We start from the raw sequence: 20663 nt of genomic DNA on the forward strand, positions 1-20663 counted from the left end.
CATGCTTAGGACTTACAATCGATGTTTTGAGAATCTATCTTGGCAAAATCAGAGTCTACGTTAATTTTATTGAGTTTTAATTGTCAAAGAATATATGAATGAACCATGTGTAGTGAATTCGGCAAAATCCTTAGTCCCAGTACCTCTCTCTCATTGTTAATATTTTTGTATATATATTTTTATTAAATCTAAAAATTCGATTTCCTTCACAAGTCTGAAACGAATCCTATTTACTATAAACCCGTCAAAAAAATTATAATCATTTTGGCGCCCGACGCGGATTTGTGCTTAGGTAGAATTTTTAGTTTTTTATTATTTTTTATTATTCCATTTGTTCTTTTTACGTCTCTTTGGTTGTGTCTTTGTATTACAGGTTTGAAGTTGGATACTGAAGACCTTGGAATCAAAGCTTAAAGTTAAAAGAGAAGGAAAAAAGACAAAGAAAAAAAATAAAGAAAAGAGAGAAAAAAAAGAGAGAGAGAGAGAGAGAATTATTTTATTTTTTTTAAGAGACTTTCCATTTTTTTTGTAATTATTATTATTACTTTTTGTATTTTTTCATTGGACTGGACTTTGGACAATTTATTTTAATTTTAAACCCTACGGAAGGGTTATATATAAAAAAAAAAAAATTAAATACAAACTGTTTGCAGGGAAGGACGACGATTACAATATCGTCTCGGCCCCTCGAGTTCGTACATGACATAGGAGTAGTGGCCCGAGTCGACTTCATCGGTTCTTCGCCCGTCTGGTACGGGAGGTAAGTCTTTCGAAACACCCGCGAATCTCCTGCAAGCGGGTTTACTGTATTCCTTAAGGTGATTCATTGATTGAGGACGAATTTGGACTGTTTTTAAATTCCTAGTAAAGGGCAAGGTCTGGCCAATACAAGATAAGGGTTCGGATTTCATCACCGCTCCCTTCTTGCCCGCTTTAGGAAAACGAAACCAAACGCGAACCTAAGCTTAAAATTTTGACTAGAACGAGACCTATAGAGTAACGAGCTTAGTAGGAAAGTCGTTCGAAAAATATTGGTTACTCTTTTAGCATACTTAGAAGTTCATGATGCTTTCTGTGAGTTGAATGCGTGATTGCGCCGCCTTGTGATAGCGGTGAGGCCTTGGGTATCAAAGCTCTACTGAGCTTCCCTCGCCTCAATTCAACTTACTTTGACTCGGATTGATTCCAGAGGGGTTTGCTTAAATTGTAACGAATTCCCTTTAGAAGGATTAGAAGCTGGTCTAGAAACAATCTAAGTGGAGCCATCATGCTTTTTGTTTGCTAGATTCTATAGGTTTGATTTGGTCGAGTCAGCCTTGTTTGTGATTGTGTAGAATTCTCTTGCAATTAAGAATGTCGAACTGGTATGATAGAAGCCAATACAATGATTATCAACCTGAATTTGAATATGGACATCATTCTTTTTATGACCATGTTGGGAATAGTGGTTGGGAAGGATATGGGTCATACCCTGGTGAGCCCAATTACTATCCACACATGCATCAGTCTTACGAGCAAGAAGATTATAGTACTAGTTCTTCGTCTCTAGAGGATACAATCAAACTATTGAAAAGTAGTCCTTTTTATGATCCCTCTGTTCCTATTCCTCCTTTAGAAGAGTCCCTCAGGGAGTTAGCTGAGTCGACGCGTAAGTTAGCTGAGATGAATAGTGTAATTTTAGACGAAAGAACTACAATAATGAGTGAACTTTCTATAAAGGAATCCCTCAAGCTGATGGTTGAGACGAACGAAAGACTTGCTCGAAATAATCTTACTTTCCGATATAGTGTTTCCAATAATACCCTTAAAAATGAGGATAGTTATTTTCATAATCAAGATGACGAGGTTAGAATTGGTAACACTACTTGTTTTGATGAGGTTCGATCTTTTTCATGTTATTATGATGAGGATAGTGTTGATGGAGAATCATACTTATGTAGGAATAGTGATCAGGAAATGGTTACTCCAATTGAGCTTTACAATGATAATATTATTTCTAGTTCAAATCCAAATAATTTTAATAATTATTCACCTATTCAAAAGGACGAGGATTTGACTAGAGATACCCTCGTTTTAGACGATGTAGTATTTCCTGTCTACAAAGCCGATAATGATTTAGAGGAACGAGTTTATTATGAGAATAATGTTTTAGAGTCTAGCGATTTAGAAACAATAGTCTTAGAAGATGATAAACTCGTAGAAATGAGTGAGGATGAACCCAACTTAGAAGAATCAATTGACCATTTCCAGGAATCTGATGACCTAGAAATTAGGGAAGTTGTGACTAGTCTTTATAAAGACACAGAAAACTCTAAGTTTGGGGGTGATTATCATTCTCCGTGTTCTTTAACTCTTAGAAAGTTCCCTCGTGTAGGAATTGACATTTATGCCTCAACCATCTTACAAGATTATCTTCATACATGTTTTACCGAACCTAATGATGTCCAGAAAGAAGCTCAGTTGTTAGAGACCCATCCTCTGGTTGATGTGGTTAACCCAGGCTATGATACCAAGATTGACTTTGTTTTCCCACCAAAAACTTTTCTTCTAATTGTGGGAACATATGATTTTCAGTTGTGTCGGTATTTAAGTTTTGAGACTAAACCTAATTACTTTAGGATATTAGGGTCGACACATTTTCTTAAGAATGACCATTATTATGGTCAACTTTGTGAGTCAAATCTAATTGACTTAGAGGATTCCCAATTATTCAGGTTGTTGTTATGTGCTTCTAAATTTTTATTTGAGTTTTTACAGACTCTAAGACCTAATAATTCGGATCTCACTTTTGAGGAGTTGCAGCCTAAAGAATTATATTTAGACCCTTTTATAGAACCTGAACCTGAACCACAATTAGATGTAGTTGTCTTAATCAGGAAACTAGGTAAGGCATGATAGTCTTTTTCATTTTCTTGGTTTACTGCAGTCTTTTCATTTTCTTGGTTTTGAAGACCCACAGTTATTCCGGCTACTGTTATACGGTTCGAGTTAACTAATCCTTTCCTAAGTCTGGCTGAAGACTTTAAACTTAACACTTCTTGGGAGGTAACCCATGCTCATGCAACATGATGTTTTTAGAGAAATAAGCCTTTGCGGTGAAATGAGCTCGAAAAGTAGTGTTTTACACCCCAGGATAATGTACCGGAGGCACCTCAGAAATGCACCGGAAGCGTCCCAGAAATGTACCGGAGGAACCCAGAAAAATTACTATTTCCACCCCAAAATTTTTATTTCCACCCCAATTGCTAAAGGGACACCCGTACAGGATTACGGGGAGGACACTTTTCTTCTCATAATTCAAATTTTGGAAAAAGGCGGGAAAATATTTATTCTCACTGGCAGTTGGGTCGATCGATTTTTGGAGGGGTTAGAGTTCGATTAAACCTCTGATTTTCAATGGGTATTTGTGATATGGATAGAGGAAGACATTTTGGGTATTATGATCAATCATAATTGGCTGGAATCATCGCAATCAAGAAATCAGGAAGCACGTTCAAGAAATGAATATCACACGATCACATCAAATTTAGACGTGTACTCATGTGTTTGGAGAGTGTTGAATCAATTCTACAGCGTGTAAGATCATGTTTGGAGTGTTTATACATCATTTCAGCGCGTGGAGAGCTAATTAAAGGAAGAAAATATCCAAAAAATATTTTCTCTTTAAGCCGAGTAAAGAGAGAATTATCTTGAGTTATGGCGTGATTAAATGAGGCTGAGCAGTATAAATAGATTTCTGGTATCACAGAGAATGGGTGTCGAGAGTTTGGGGTCGAGAGGAGGTCCAGGGAAGCATAAATCAAGAGTTGATGAAACTCTGTTGCTTTTGCTGCTGATGAAGAACACCAAGAACACGAAGAACGGACTCGCAAGGACAGTCGTTTATCAACAATGTCTAAGACGCACAACCGTGGGTCGCAGTGCAGTCTAAACAGAAGCAGCACTTGTCTTTTATCGTTCATTCTGTGACGCTTTTTGTGCGTCGCAGATTACAGTTTTACACCATTTTCTCCTTTTCTATCCATTGTAAACACCATTTGAACTATAAAAATATATTTTGAGCGTGTTTTCATCATGAGGAGCTAAAACCCAACACTGGGACGACAGAGGAGGCTGAATTTCATTCCTTGGGGTGATTTATTTTATTCTTTTTTATGACTTTTGCATTAATCTAAAATTGAAATATGATTTGAATTAATTGGTTGTTATTTAATTTGATGATGTATGCTTAGCTTAGTTGTTTTGATACATCATGCTTAGGACTTACAATCGATGTTTTGAGAATCTATCTTGGCAAAATCAGAGTCTATGTTAATTTTATTGAGTTTTAATTGTCAAAGAATATATGAATGAACCCTGTGTAGTGAATTCGGCCAAATCCTTAGTCCCAGTACCTCTCGCCCATTGTTAATATTTTTGTATATATATTTTTATTAAATCTAAAAATTTCATTTCCTTCACAAGTCTGAAACGAATCCTATTTACTATAACCCCATCAAAAAAATTATAATCACTTGAGGACCAAGGGCTTAATCTCTCACGTGAGAGTTGAGTTTCGTCTTTGGTCTTGAAATGACACTTTTGCCCCTTATCCAAATTCCACCATCTACAGAGGGAAAAACACATCATCTGGAACATCGGCATAACACTAGTGACAGATTTAATAAGAGTTGTTCTAGCAGCTTGTGAATCTCGAATTTTCCTCAAATCTCCCAAAATCCTCCTCCTTCTTTTTATTCTTCTCCCTCTATTCTACGACTAACACTTAAAAAAAAAGAAATCAAAATAACTTAAAATCTTAAATTTCATCTTAACACACTAATCTGTTAACTAACTAATAATTAATTAAAGGTAATCTTGCCATTACCAACATTATTTGGCTAATTGATTCTTTAAAGAGGAGGGATCCCCTCACACTTTTATTATTACATTATCTCACACGTTGGTTGTCATTTTTACGAATTAAAACCAAACCGTAGAAGATTTGAAGCTAATATTTTGGGGATATGTTAATATCACATAGATCTACTTTCTTACCGAAAATGAGCGTATTCTGAGACATATAACACCATCATCTACTACTTTGAAAATGAGCCGTTGAAAATCTACGGATTTTTGGCCGTCAAAATTAAGACCGGTAGATTGTGAGGTTTTATATTTCGGAATGAACTCATTTTTGATAGGCATGTAAAACTTGATAAGAGAAAAATATTTTCAAAATATTAGCTTCAAATCCGTTACGGTTTGATTTTTATTCACAAAAATAACATCCAACATATGAGATAGTGTGATAACAAAAATGTAAAGGAATCCTTTCTCTTCTTTAAATTACTTCGCAATGTCCATTTTTTATTGTTTTTTGGATCCCCATTTGTGGGGTATCTCCAAATGTGGATTCCTATCTGATTCAATCAACAATAAGTAATGAACAACGCCAACCAGATAGTTTAATGCGTTATAATTTTATACTTGGATGTTTTACACATATGTACATCATTTTCACACACACATATATATGTTGATATTGACAATTGTTATTCTTGAATGCTACTGGTCACCCACTCGCCGGAACAAGGTCTAATATTTTGGTGTGCAGCATGGATGGGCACCACTTCGCTTTCTCTCCCCTCTCAGTCCCTCATCTAACACAACAGAGTTTCACTCCCTCACTTAGTTCATAATAAGTTGATATCGAGCCATTTCAAGCTACGCAGCCGTGGACGTGAAGTAAGCTCAAAGCGAACTATTTTCTTTTGCCTATACTAAAGAATACCAGAATACCGTTGTGTTTGTTGCATTTTAGCGGCGCACGCATATTTTTGAAGGGTCACTATTGCTAAGTCCACGGTGCTTGACTGCTAAAGGGGATGCATGTTATCAGGTATATCAAATAAAAGGATGAAACACGATTGTGTGTACCCATTGGGAGTGTTTGAAGGCCATTTTTTGAATTTTGTAGCTAAAGTATTCATCTAATGCAATCAACAATAAGGCGGTTCATATTTTGCGAGCACCACAAGGTTTTAGGTCATTCTATTGATCAATGTAAAGCTAAATCACGGTCTGTAACTGAAAACATTGATACTACTACGTCGAGTAATGTAGCAGATAATAGAATTGCTCCTAATAATAATTTTAGAGATCGTAGAAGAGGTAACAGGAACAGAGACTTTATTCCCCCAACAATTGAAGAAGTCAACAAAAATAATAAATTGTTACAGGCGAGAAGACAATCTGTATTCAAATTAACTAAGGGTACAAAAACAAAATTCAGTGACGACGATGCTGAAAATTTAGGTAACGTAAACATTGGTAAGTCTGATGTTCTTAAAAATATAGACGGAACTGAGGCAGATGATAAGATGGGGGACAACCAAGAAAGTGAGGGTGAAGAAGTGGAAAATATTTATGATGAGTCATCTAAATATGTAGGGGATAAACCTATAACTCTTGAAGTTGATATCAGTAGTCAACAATCGAGAATAACTCCACCAGTTCTTGGAGCTGATGGAGTTGTTGTGAATGAAACCATACCTGAAACTATTGTATCGGAGAGTGAAAAAGCGGGGGTCTAACAACACCACCCAATATTTCGATTAGCAATCTGTATGGACTAACTCCGAAATACTTTGCTAGAGAATCAACTAGACAGACAGACTCAGTCTAAATAAAAGTATCTCAAGGAGTTAATATCTCTCTCTTGATTTGATTTTTACTCAAGCTAAAAACAATAGCGAGTCTTTATCAAATACACGGAATACTTGGACGGTACCAAAGACCAATGTCCAAGGATCAATCAATAGCAATCAACAACCAAAGGCTGGATTTCCAACTGATGATCACGAACGCACAAACTGTATTATTTCAATTATATAAAATATAATTCAGAAAAGAAATAACACATACACCAGAAATTTTGTTAACGAGGAAACCGCAAATGCAGAAAAACCCCGGGACCTAGTCCATATTGAATACACACTGTATTAAGCCGCTACAGACACTAGCCTACTGCAAACTAACTTTGGACTGGACTATAGTTGAACCCAAATCAGTCTCCCACCGATCCAAGGTACAGTTGTACTCCTACGCCTCTGATCCCAGCAGGATACTGCGCACTTTATTCCCTTAGCTGATCTCACCCACAACCAAGAGTTGTTGTAACCCAAAATCACAGACTTGATAATAAACAAATCTTTCTCACACAGAAAAGTCTGAAAGAGGATAAATCTGTCTCCCACAGATAAACCCTAGGTTTTGTTCCGTCTTTAGATATAAAATAAAGATAACAGGAACCAATTGATAATCCGGTCTTATATTACCGAAGAACAGCCTAGATTAATCAATCACCTCTCTACAATCCTTCCTGACTACACAAGCGGATTGTCGAGGAATCACAAACAGTGAGACGAAGATGTTTGTGACTTCTTTATCTTGCATATCGTAGAACTCTCCGATCCCACGTCAATCAATCGATTATACTCGTACGATAGATGATGCAAGATCAGATCACACAACTACGATAAAGTAGTATCGGTCTGACTTCACAATCCCAATGAAGTCTTTAAGTCGTTAACCTGATTTTAGAGAAGAAAATCAAAGGTTAATGGAGATCGACTCTAGCGGGCGCACTAGTAGCACACCGACGTGTGGGGATTAGTTTTGCACAATGCTAGATGTTTCCTTTATATAGCCTTCAAATCAGGGTTTTGCCTTAGTTACAAAGCGATCCTTATTCACCGTTAGATGAAAAACTGATTTATATTCAAGCTAATATTTATCAACCGTTAGATCGAAAACTTAGCTAGTCACACACACTCGGGTAGACGTTTACTGGGTTCGTGAAAACCATGCCCAAACGTGTACTTGTATGTTGGTTCAACATAGTAACCCAAAAGGTTAACCATATGAGCATTTCATATTAACCTTGTTCTTCTTCACCATAACTAGTTCAATTGACTCAAATGAACTAGTTAAAGAGTTGTTCAATTGCTATGAGATCTTATGTAACTACAAGACACAATTGAAACAAAGATGATTCTATTCGATTGAATCGGCTCATGAACATTATAGCCACGGTTTGCATAAAGCATTCCTTAGTAATTTAATGTTTCATTTTCAGAGCACATCTTTAGATCATAACCTCTTAAGTTTACAAAAAAGTTCGCGGACCTAAGTTAATCGGTTGAGTTTTCCAAACTCAGCAGAAATTCTCGGAAAGAGAACTTCCGCCAGTTCGCGGACTGGGTTCGCGGACTGAGTTCGCGAACTTAGCACACAAACGAGTTTTGGAAAATCCCAGCAGAAATTCTCAGTCGAGAACTTCCGTCAGTTTGTTGGGATCCTAGTCCCACATTGGTTAGATGGGGCTTAATTGGTAGTTTATAAGTCAATGGGTTCCCTCATCTAGTCAACCGGTTTTCGAGTTGAGTTCTACCCATGGGCTTATGACGAGTTTAGGATCGGTACCCTAACATTTGGTATCAGAGCCAACCACCACGACCCATGCCCGCTCCACGGAAGGGGTGACCTATAGGCTAGATTAAAGTGTTGGGGCACCTATGTATGGGCGTAGTTTTCACCGGCATTGAATACTGATAGGGAAGTGAAGTCGCCTTAAGATAAAGGGCTACCTTCGGGTCAGTGTCGATAGAGTGGGCCAACGAGGACGTTGGGTCTGGAAGCGTGGTGGGATATTAGGATCCTAGTCCCACATTGGTTAGATGTGGATTAATTGGTAGTTTATAAGTCAATGGGTTCCCTCATCTAGTCAACCGGTTTTCAAGTTGATTTCTACCCATCGGCTTATGACGAGTTTAGGATCGGTACCCTAACACAGTTCGCGGACTGAGTCTGCGAACTAGGTTCGCGGACTTGGCAAGCCAATTCCACAATCCTCCCGATTTCTCTTGATCAACAAAGTTCGAAAACTTCGATTCAAGGAATACATGGTTATGTAATCTAAACTCTCATTTCAATCATTGTGACATTCTCAGAGGACGCTATGTAGCCGTTATTCACAGAACGATTCACGTCAGAGCAATTCTCTAAGTGATTGAAACTTTTCATGACTTTCGTCACTAGGTGAAGATAAACTTGATCAAAGCGAAACGCTTTACCAACACACGATTTCGAGGTAAAAGATAAGCAATGAATGCTCAGCTCGAAATGTCAAATATGTATGATCTAGTCTATATAGCATACGACATTTGTCTCATAAGAAGTAGGAGATAGAAGAGATAGACTTTTGAGTGATAGATAAGATCAAGTCTCCACATACCTTTTTGTTGATGAAGTTCCACGGTTCCTTGTATAGATCTTCGTCGTTGTATGATGAATCGTCATGAAGTCCTTGAGCTCAACTACACTTTTCTATCCTAGTCCGAGACTTAGCTATGTAGGAGAAATCAAGACTTATAGTTTTGATCACTAACATTGACAAACATGCTTGAGATAGCAACGCATGCAAGGTTGACCGAGCTATACTTTAACAATCTCCCCCTTTGTCAATTTTAGTGACAAAACTATTAATACATATGGAATACAAAAAAGATAAACTTTAGTGGCTCTTATTCCATACTCTAATATTCAACGCTCCTTGAAATCTTCGTCCTTCCAAGTACTCCAATGATCCCAAAGGTTGTAAGTTTAACACCACCGTTGTTGAATATCCGTAGTTATAACAATGAGAGAAATCGAGATTCTCGATCATTATTATACAGTGTCATAGTATTATTATATAACATCAAAGTCCAATTGTATCACGACTTTAACAATAATACTACGATAATATGTATCACTCCCCCTTAGTCAATACTCCAACTCGATCATGGAAACCACTCCCCCTTACACAATGATCCGAAAACCATATGTATTTGTAGTGTGAACAACAATATTTCTCCCCATTTTTGTCAATAAAATTGGCAAAGGTACAAGAATGGGATCATAATGAAATTTCCACAAGAGACATTTCATGACCAAAATAAAAATACATACCAACTTAATTTAAATGTAATCTAATAGCCGAAGCTAACAACATTCATCAAGGAGTTTTAAGATACAAGATAACCCCTATAAAATTCCACAGTCGCACTCCCCGCAAGATATTACCTTTAAGCACAATTTCAAAAGAACTCTCCCCCATTTGATGTCATTCCCGAGAGAACAACAAGAGCGACCTTAATTTCGAAAAAAAAAGAAGAAGGATTTTATATTGGATACCAAAAACCATAGGAATGATTTTCTATATCCAAAGCTCAACCAAATTAATCACAAGTAAACCCATGATTAATTCAATTTGAATATGCAACTAAATCAAACCAAAAAAGTGATCAATTTAATTGAAAGTACTAAACATAAGTAAACTCACGGAGCTACGACTAAGTCAATCACATGGAGATGACTAACTTAACCGTTCAAATACTCAACATAAGGAAAACCTTACGGAATATATGACTACATTAACCAAAAAACATGATAGTGTAGCCTTTCATATACTCAACACAAGAACTTGTGGAATATATGAAAACTCAACTAGATTAATTAAAAGAGAACCTATAATTAATCTAATTGGAATACAAATAACCAAACTAATCACCGAAGTAATCAATTTAATTATTTTGGGCTCAACATAAAAGAACTTATGGAACCCCGACTAAGTTCATCATAGAATATGACAACCTTAACCGTACATGTACTCGACATAAGAAAGAAAACTTATGGAGTACAAACTAAATAACCAAACTAGTTGATTAATTTAGTTGTTAATGCTCGACATATAGCATCTTATGGAACAACCAACAAAGCCAAGGTAAATCGACTTTGATGTAAGGTGCTCAACATAAGACACACAATGGAGCCTTCATGGTAAAACATAATAAAATGGATCAATGAAGATCAATACCGTGGATAACATACAAGGATCTATTCTATTTTTCATCATAACGACATAATAGACTTTATCCTTGATGAAAAAAAGATTTTATCCTACTTTCCATCAAATTAATGATTACATAGGCTTAACTTTTGTATATGTCAAAAGTCCATTCGTCCTTTCATCAATACGAATACCGATTCATGAACGACTTTCCTTTTGACTGCAATATGGGACCTTCAAGTTTACGGACGTAAACAATACATATCCCATAAAATATTGCAATATCACAAACCATTAAAATACTTCAATAAACATCATCCTCCAAATAGTTTTAAAATTTAATACCAATAAACCTAAAAAATAACTCAAGAAGATGAAAACAAAAATAGTTATGTGTAGTCACAATCATCGCTATTCAAAGCACTAGTTATTCTTCCAACTAATCCAAAAAGAAGACATACTAGGCGACAATGCCTTAGAGAAATTTAGCATCATTCCCAAACTCCTTGTTGTCAACAACCATTGGAACATAAGGTTCACGAAGATAGGAGTTTATATCAACGAACTGTGTTGGCTGATTATGTTGTACCAAGGCTCTCTGAATTTCTAAGGAATTTGACACAAAATCCTTTATTTCACGAATATCCTTTCTTACTTCCTTCAACTCATCAAGAACATCGGAAAACTTCTGAGAGTTAGAAGGTACAACCCTGGGATTTCTTGTATTCCTTCTTTTTATTTTCAGGGACTTAGAAACAGGAGATTTTTCTTTTTCCTTGATTGAAGATTTAACAATCATGTTGACATCCTTTCCATCTGACATGGTGCTTTGAGAACAGTTATAAACAACTGGATTTGTGTGAATGAATCACCTAACTCAATAAGCAATCTTATATACAATGTCAAAAAGGAAAAATGAATGTAGGGTTCGAAACATATTGACAGGTTCGTATACGCCCAACTCTAAAACCCTATAAATAGTAGAATTGTCGATAATAACCCTTTATTTTATTTGATAAACAGAAAATAACAAATCTAAGAAAAGAAGGAAAAACTTTACTGAAGCCTGAATCAGCACTCAATCTTGTCTCTTTTCATCAAGCACATGAGACAAGATCAACAACACAATCAAGTTGTGTTGCGATGAACAACGATTTGTCCATTTTTTTCCTCAAGGGAGGAATCTTTAGATTTCTGTCTATCAAAACGATTCGACCATACTTTCTTTTCAAATGGTCTTACTCTATTCATGGAAACCAACTTTTTAGACGAAGATAAGATCATACATACCTCGGCGGTCTTCTGAGCAAGTTTCAGCTTCCTTGCTAATCGATCTTCTCTTCGTTGAAGTTTGCTGGCGTGCCTTATTTGGTGCTTGTACTTGTAAAATCTTGATAGTTCGTGTCCCTTCATCGAACAAAATGAGCACGTCAACCTTGGATAGTATTCAGGCATCTGAGATGTGCAAGCAGCTAGACATACAGTAGATCCTGAAACATTACTGACATGGTTTTCTGGTAGAGAATCTTCCAGCTTGATTGGGTTTCCTTCTTCTCCGAACCCATTGAGGTTGATATATGTATTGCTACAAGTATCAAAATCCATGTTTTCACTAAGGAGCCCTACACTTGATTTCTTATCTTCATCGGAATCATAGGTTTCAGACATTTCATCAAGTGTTACATCTAGACCTTTGTTCCCAGTGTATTTTCTACGATTTGGGCATTCGTTAGAAAAATGGCCAAAACCCTTACACTTAAAGCACTGAGGCATGTCCTCGTCATCAGCCTCGTCAGCATCCCTGTTTTTAGGAGGTACACGACCGTGAGGTTTGTCTGATGACCTAGGTTTGTCTCTTGAAAACCGTTTACTTCTCTTCAACAGAAGATCCCTAAACTGTCTTGTGATCAAGGAGACCGACTTGTCAAGGTCTTCATCTGAAAAATCATTCTCAGACTGATCATCCTCAGAGACATGAACACTTTTACTTTTGGCAAGTAATTTAGTGCTCTTCTGTGCTTTAAAGGCAACATCCTTACCGAATTTGGATGTATTCTCATGGCCAAAGATCTTTAGCTTCCCAACCAAGGTGTTTCTGGAAAGATTATTGAGGTTATTCCCCTCAACGATGGCATGCTTCTTAGACTCGTATCTAGATGGCAGCGATCTGAGAATTTTCATCACAATGTCCTTTTCAGGAATAGTCTTACCAAATGCAAAAGATGCATTAACAATTTCAGACACTTTGTGATTAAACTCATCAAATGTTTCTTCATCTGCCATATGAAGGTTCTCCCAATCGGAATTAAGGTTTTGAAGCCTAGCTTCCTTTTCACTGGAGTTTCCTTCAAATACGGTTTCTAAGATATCCCAAGAATCTTTAGACCTAGTGCAATTAGACACATGGTGTTGAAGACTTGGGGAAATTGCATATATGATAGCATTTAACCCTTCAGAATTCTGCTTTGCAGCAAGAATCTCGGAAACATTATATTCACCAATATTCTTGGGAACAGTTCCGTCTCCAGCTGCAACAACGGGTGCATCATAACCATTCACCACATATACCCATGATTGAAAATCACGCGATTGAAGAAAAGCTCGCATAGCAATTTTCCACCATAAGTAATTGGAGCCATCGAAGACTGGTGGTACGCCAATAGAGATAGCACCTTTGTCCATAGAGTCAGATCGCTACAAACACGGACTTGTTAGGTCTTAAACGTGTTTGCCTGCTCTGATACCAATTGAAAAAGATGGGGTCTAACAACACCACCCAATATTTCGATTAGCAATATGTATGGACTAACTACGAAATACTTTGCTAGAGAATCAACTAGACAGTCAGACTCAATCTAGATAAAAGTATCTCGAGGAGTTAATATCTCTCTCTTGATTTGATTTTTACTCAATCTAAAAACAATAACGAGTCTTTATCAAATACAAGGAATACTTGGAAGGTACCAAAGACCAATGTCCAAGGATCAATCAATATTAATCAACAACGAAAGGTTGGATTTCCAATTGATGATCACGAACGCACAACCTGTATTATTTCAATTATATAAAATATAATGCGGAAAAGAAATAACACAAACACCAGAAATTTTGTTAACGAGGAAACCGCAAATTCAAAAAAAAAACGGGACCTAGTCCACATTGAATACACATTGTATTAAGCCGCTTCAGACACTATCCTACTGCAAACTAACTTCGGACTGGACTATAGTTGAACCCAAATCAGTCTCCCACCAATCCAAGGTACATTTGTACTCCTACGCCTCTGATCCCAGCAGGATACTGCACACTTGATTCCCTTAGCTGATCTCACCCACAACCAAGAGTTGTTGTAACCCAAAATCACAGACTTGATAATAAACGATCTATCTCACACAGAAAAGTCTATAAGAGGATAAATCTGTCTCCGACAGATAAACCCTAGGCTTTGTTCCGTCTTTAGATATAAAATCAAGTTAACAGGAACTAATTGATAATCCGGTCTTATATTCCCGAAGAACAACCTATATTAATCAATCACCTCTCTACAATCCTTCATGATTACACAAGCGTATCGTCGAGGAATCACAAACAGTGAGACGAAGATGTTTGTGACTTCTTTATCTTGCCTATCGGAGAACTCTCACGATCTCAAGTCATCAATCGATTGTACTCGTACGATAGAAGATGCAAGATTAGATCACACAACTACGATAAAGTAGTATCGGTCTGGCTTCACAATCCCAATGAAGTCTTTAGGTCGTTAACCTGATTTTAGAGAAGAAAATCAAAGGTTAATGGAGAACGACTCTAGCGGGCGCACTAGTAGCACACAGACGTGTGGGGATTAGTTTTGCACAATGCTAGATGTATCCTTTATATAGCCTTCAAATCAGGGTTTTTCCTTAGTTACAAAGCAATCCTTATTCACCGTTAGATGAAAACCTGAGTTATATTCAAGCTAATATTTCTCAACCGTTAGATCGAAAACTTAGCTTGTCACACACACTCGGGTAGACGTTTAATGGGTTCGTGAAAACCATTCCCAAACGTGTACGTGTATGTTGGTTCAACATAGTAACCCAAAAGGTTAACCATATGAGCATTTCATATTAACCTTGTTCTTCTTCACCATAACTAGTTCAATTGACTCAAATGAACTAGTTAAAGAGTTGTTCAATTGCTATGAGATCTTATGTAACTACACAAGACATAATTGAAATAAAGATGATTCGATTCGATTGAATCGGCTCATGAACATTATAGCCACGGTTTGCATAAAGCATTCCTTAGTAATTTAATGTTTCATGTTTAGAGCACATCTTTAGATCATAACCTCTTAAGTTCACAAACAAGTTCGCGGACTTAAGTTAATCGGTTGAGTTTTCCAAACTCAGCAGAAATTCACGGAAAGAGAACTTCCGCCAGTTCGCGGACTGGGTTCGTGGACTGAGTTCGCGTACTGAGCACACAAACGAGTTTTGCAAAATCCCAGCAGAAATTCTCGGTCGAGAACTTCCGTCAATTCGCGGACTTGGCAATCCAATTCCACAATCCTCCCGATTTCTCTTGATCAACAAAGTTCGAAAACTTCGGTTCCAGGAATACATGGTTCTGTAATCTAAACTCTCATTTCAATCATTGAGATATTCTCAGAGGACGCTTTGTAGTCGTTATTCACAGACCGATTCACGTCAGAGCAATTCTCAAAGTGATTGAAACTTTTCATGACTTTCGTCACTAGGTGAAGATAAACTTGATCAAAGCGAAACGCTTTCCCAACATACAATCTCGAGATAAAAGATAAGCAATGAATGCTCAGCTCGAAATGTCAAATGTGTATGATATAGTCTATATAGCATACGACTTTCGTCTCATAAGAAGTAGGAGATAGAAGAGATAGACTTTTGAGTGATAGATAAGTTCAAGTCTCCACATACATTTTTGTTGATGAAGTTCCACGGTTCCTTTTATAGATCTTCGTCGTTGTATGATGAATCTCCATGAAGTCCTTGAGCTCAACCACAGTTTTCTATCCTAATCCGAGACTTAGCTATGTAGGCTAGAAATCAAGACTTATAGTTTTGATTACTAACATTGAAAAACATGCTTGAGATAGGAACACATGCGAGTTTGACCGAGCTATGCTCTAACAGAGAGCGGTACCTCATTCATCACTCCTACTACTCAAAACTCAGTAATAGTAAGTGTAGAGGTGTAAATTGGGTTGTGCCGGCACGAGCATAGTCCAGCACAACACGCTAAAATCTGAGATCAGCACATCCCAGCACGTGATTTAGCCTAGCACGACCCAGCATGTTAGTTTCGTGGGATGTGCTGGGTTAGCCTAATCGACACAGTACCACAGCACGCGGCACGGATAAACACGTGGCCCAGCCCAACCCAACACGTTAAGAAAGCACGTCATAACATGTACAAATACACCATATAACAAGGCATAATACATCACATTTTTTGTATATTTCATAAAAGAGTCACTGTTCTAACTAGTTTTTAACATTTTATGATGGCTTATTTATAACAACACATATAATACCTTAATATTTGGAGAATATATTTCAATATCGTTGTTATAATGTCGTCACCTATATTTAACTAGAAAATTAATTTACATGACAATAACCAATTTTATATTTGATGGGATATTTTTTTTATTGAATAAATTTATTAATTTTACTTGAAATAATTTCAAATGATATGTTGTCTATTTAAATTCTGGTGATAATGTCCGACTTAATGTATACATTAAGTGATTTCAAATTGTTTATAGCACGTGTGCCGGGACGGCACAGCACGACACATTTATTCGTGTGTTGTGCCCGTGGGATGTGTTGTGCCTAGCTTTTGACTAGTAAAGCACAACACGACACAACACGTTTAAATCGTTGGCACATCACAGCACGACACATGGCACGTGAAGCACGCGATTTCGTGTGTCGGGTTGTGCCGGGTCGGCACGTTTTACACATCTAAGTAAGTGATGATCCCACTGTTACTAAAATAATACATGGGGTTGTTGCTGGTAACAATAAAAGACGTAAACGTACGAATAAATCTAAAGATAATCACTCGGAAGAGAAAATACGTATGAATAAGAAGAGATTGGAGGAAGAGGGGATAGCAATGTCAAAGTTCGCTCAGGAAATTATAGATGTTGCGGCAAATAATCTTTTTGATGAATTAGCGGAGAAGGTGGCCAATGAGGATGTGGAACAAGTTGAAACAGACTATAATAAGGGGATGGATGCTGATATTAACTGATCAGCGATTGTACCTTATATTCCAGGGGGGGTCTACAATAAATTCTCCTAACAAGGATAAAGGTTTTGACCCTATTGCAGAGGAAGAAGCTCAGAGAATCTTGAATTTTGTAAATATGAAGTTGGCTATAGCATCAGTTAATGGTAATACATCGGGGAGTAGTAAAGTGCGTGGTCCTTTACAGTCACATAAACACAGTTTTAAATGAAGTTATGTTGCTAGAATGAGGGTTACTACGGACACGAGTAATCTGTAGGGTGCTTGGAGTTCGTGTGGTATTAATGCTTGAAGTTTAACGAGTGTTATAGGTTTTTACGGTTTCCTATAAGGACCTGTTTTGCCCATTTCTATTCATTTTTAGATTTTTAGAGATTTTATCTTCCCTTTAGCTCTTTCAAAGGTCTGGGACCCTTGAGTCCCCTGATAATTACCTGTAATTATTGTTTTTGGCTTTAATATTATGACTTAGCCAAAAAAAAAATAGATGTTTTACACGTATGTGGATCATTTTCACCCGATATTTTGATATCCATATATCCTTAGTGCGGATTCCAACCACTGGACGAAATCCAAATGTTATTGTCGAGTGCTACGGTTACCCACCCGCCCGGACAAAGTCTAATATCTCAATCGTATGCTTTCAAAAAAAAAATAATAATAATAAAAAATAAGAAAAAAACTCTAACCATTAGATACACGTAATGGGCCTAGCGTAATTTCTACTGTTCTGCACAAAGCGAACTACTCTTTCGCCTTGTACTAAAGCTTGCCGCATTTAAGCAGCATATGCCCTATTTTTGAAGGGTCACTCTCCGAATTGAGAATGCCCCTGCCAAATCTATGAAATAGACTTTCTGATTTTGATTGCCAATTCCACAGCTATCGACTGTTAAATGGGACATACATGCTATCAGTTGTCAGTTGTCTCACAAATGCAGCACATCAATTTCAATTGATTTTTTTTTTCTCTCATGACTAGTCGACATATAGCAAATTACAAGGACAAGCATGCGAGAAGAGATCAAAAAAGAAAAACACCACCAAAATTAAAGAGCTTGATCACGGTCGGTTGTGGTAGTAATGATGCGATCATTTTCGGGGAAGAAGAATTGGTGATTTTCCCGCATCAAACCATCAGCTAAAAATTTGTATGCAGCTTCAGTTAAATGGATACCATCCCAACTAACAAACGTTAAAGGATAATCACAAACTTTTGCACCAACACTTCCACAATGAACATCTCGGTTACAGTTGTATGGACCTTTACCTCCACAACATGCCTTAAGAGCTCCACCAGTAAATCCTGCATAGAATAGAAAAGAAATGCACTTGGACAAATATACTTTGCTTTCGCTGTAGGACAAACTCAGGTACTGACTGGACAGTGCTAGATGACATTTGTTGGGAACACAAGCAATGGAATGGAGGAAGAAGACATACCTAATAATTCAGGAGACTTGTAAAACTTCATGGCAACATTATAGTAATCAGCATAAATAATTTTGACATTTGGGTATTCTTCTCTCAAAACAGCCAACTCCTTCAGAAGAAACTTGTTGTGGTGCACAGAGAATTCATTGAGCCACTTGATACAACCACTCCCATCATAATCCTCTTTGTTAGGGCTCTTGAATAGGGTCAAATACATAGCTGAACACCCAATTGGCAAGTTTCCAGGGACCATGAACGTCACAGCACCTTCCTTTATTAACTCCTGCAGTCATTAACCCGGATTCTCAACTGTTAATTTGAGAATCTATGAGTATAATAATATGTGAAGTTTCTGTTTTACAACTTCAATTTCTTTGTATTACCTTGATCGCCAAAGAAATGGCATTGATGATTTTGGGTACAAAATTACGAATCTCTTCTAGACTTCTTCCTTGGTAAAATGGATGATTATAATCGTTTCCACCGATTTCTCCCATGAGAATCAGAGATGTTTTAAGATATTCATGGCAATCATCTGATGATATTATGAATCATTAATATATTTGCGAATTAATTTATCAACGTTAACGTAAAGAGACAACAAAAAAAGAAGTTAGCACTAGTGAGTTCAACTAACGAGTCCAAAATTATTTGATTCCCAACTCGTGGTGATTATTGGATGAACTTTATGATTGTCTAATTCCTTTTTATGATTGTCTACTTCCTTTTCATAAAGTACAAAAAAAAAAGTGAAAAAGAAAATGCACCTGAAGATGGATTGCAAAGGGAAGGCAAAAGCTGTTTGAACCAGCCGAGTTGAACTCCAAGAGAGTCATTGGTAACAACCGTAATCTTTCTTTCTTCGAAAAATGAAGAATCCAAAGCTGTAGCTCCCCCAACGGCAAAGTTCACCCCCTGACGTAAATCCTTATTGCTGCTTCCAAGATATGGCGGTAGCAGCGGCAGTCCTACAGCATCGGCTGAAAAATACAAGGATATCAACAAAAAGAATTCACAAGAACAACGAATATTTAAATAGTTATAAACGTCGCCAAAAATATAAACTGACTTATTATTAAAAAAAAAAAAAAAAAATTTGGAACAAAAACACACTATGGCGGATACATACCAATGAAATCAAGAACTACACGACCATCACAGAACCGACCAGTAACTCGATGAAAGTAAGTCTCTCCGTAGGGTAATCTGGCCACATATTCATTTGGTCTGGAGTAGAGTCCGTTTCCGGTGTCAGCGAGAGAATCTCCGAAGCTGAAGATGGATTTGTAATATGATCCTAGAACTGGATTTGCAGTTGTAGCCAGAAGGATACAGGCTATGATAAGAATATTAAAGTTGGAAAGGGAGAAAAGAGAGGAGGAAGGAGAGTAAGATGAAGCCATAGTGGAGAATGCACTGAGTGACAGAGAGTTCAATATTTTGATTATTGTGGAAAAGAAAACCGGACCACTACAGAATCAAGACAAGGAATGATACAAAGAAAATATACATACACCTTTATAGAGTGGTACAAACCACAAATAACAAAACTATGCCCGGATATAGATATTTACTGTATACCCTTTAAAGATTATATTATTTATTGGTTTAGGTCACTCTCACAAAAGAAAAAAACAGAATTCTTTAAATTTTGATTTTTACGTGAGCCGTATACGGTATAGTCAGTGACGGAGTTAAATGGAGACAAAGTGGGCACACTAGACTAGACCCCTCTTGTTTTCCATTTTTAGTGTAAAATGACTTGGGTTTTTTCAAAAATTTAGTAGGCGTAAAAATGGAGGTTTTTTCAAAAAAAAAAAAAGTTCAAGTCAATTGGGATATTGTGTGAGAAGACATCATTCACATGGTTCAAAATTTCTTTACTTCTGGACATATCCTCAAAGAAATGAACTCCACTTTCATATCTCTCATTCCCAAAACTGATAAACCTACCACTCCAGCTCAATTCAGACCCATCTCTCTGTGCAACACCACCTACAAAATCATATCTAAACTCATTGCTCAAAGACTAAAACCCCTGCTACCTAAAATCATATCTCCATTTCAATCTGCCTTCATA

At 37.0% G+C, this 20663-nt stretch overlaps 1 protein-coding gene across 1 annotated transcript; it reads right to left on the minus strand.

Annotated features, from left to right (window-relative positions):
* Positions 1-17993: 17993 nt before the first annotated feature.
* LOC113308913 (GDSL esterase/lipase At1g28600-like) lies at positions 17994-20054 on the minus strand. Its single transcript, XM_026557361.1, has 5 exons — positions 19713-20054; positions 19351-19563; positions 18967-19118; positions 18593-18866; positions 17994-18455 (listed from the first exon to the last, which is right to left on the minus strand). The coding sequence occupies exons 1-5, from the start codon at positions 19984-19986 to the stop codon at positions 18199-18201; spliced, it is 1170 nt and encodes a 389-aa protein (XP_026413146.1). The 5' UTR covers positions 19987-20054; the 3' UTR covers positions 17994-18198.
* Positions 20055-20663: the final 609 nt, after the last annotated feature.

This window comes from Papaver somniferum, chromosome 9, assembly GCF_003573695.1.
Source record: "Papaver somniferum cultivar HN1 chromosome 9, ASM357369v1, whole genome shotgun sequence".
NCBI lineage: Eukaryota > Viridiplantae > Streptophyta > Magnoliopsida > Ranunculales > Papaveraceae > Papaver > Papaver somniferum.

What these genes read in the sequence shown, in the direction of transcription:
- LOC113308913 (XM_026557361.1), bottom strand. Translation starts at nt 19,986, where the DNA reads ATGGCTTCATCTTACTCTCCTTCCTCCTCTCTTTTCTCCCTTTCCAAC. An exon ending in TGTAGTTCTTGATTTCATTG is followed by an intron (nt 19,564 to 19,712) that starts GTATGTATCCGC and finishes TGTATTTTTCAG; the next exon opens with CCGATGCTGTAGGACTGCCG. An exon ending in CAAGTCTCCTGAATTATTAG is followed by an intron (nt 18,456 to 18,592) that starts GTATGTCTTCTT and finishes TATTCTATGCAG; the next exon opens with GATTTACTGGTGGAGCTCTT.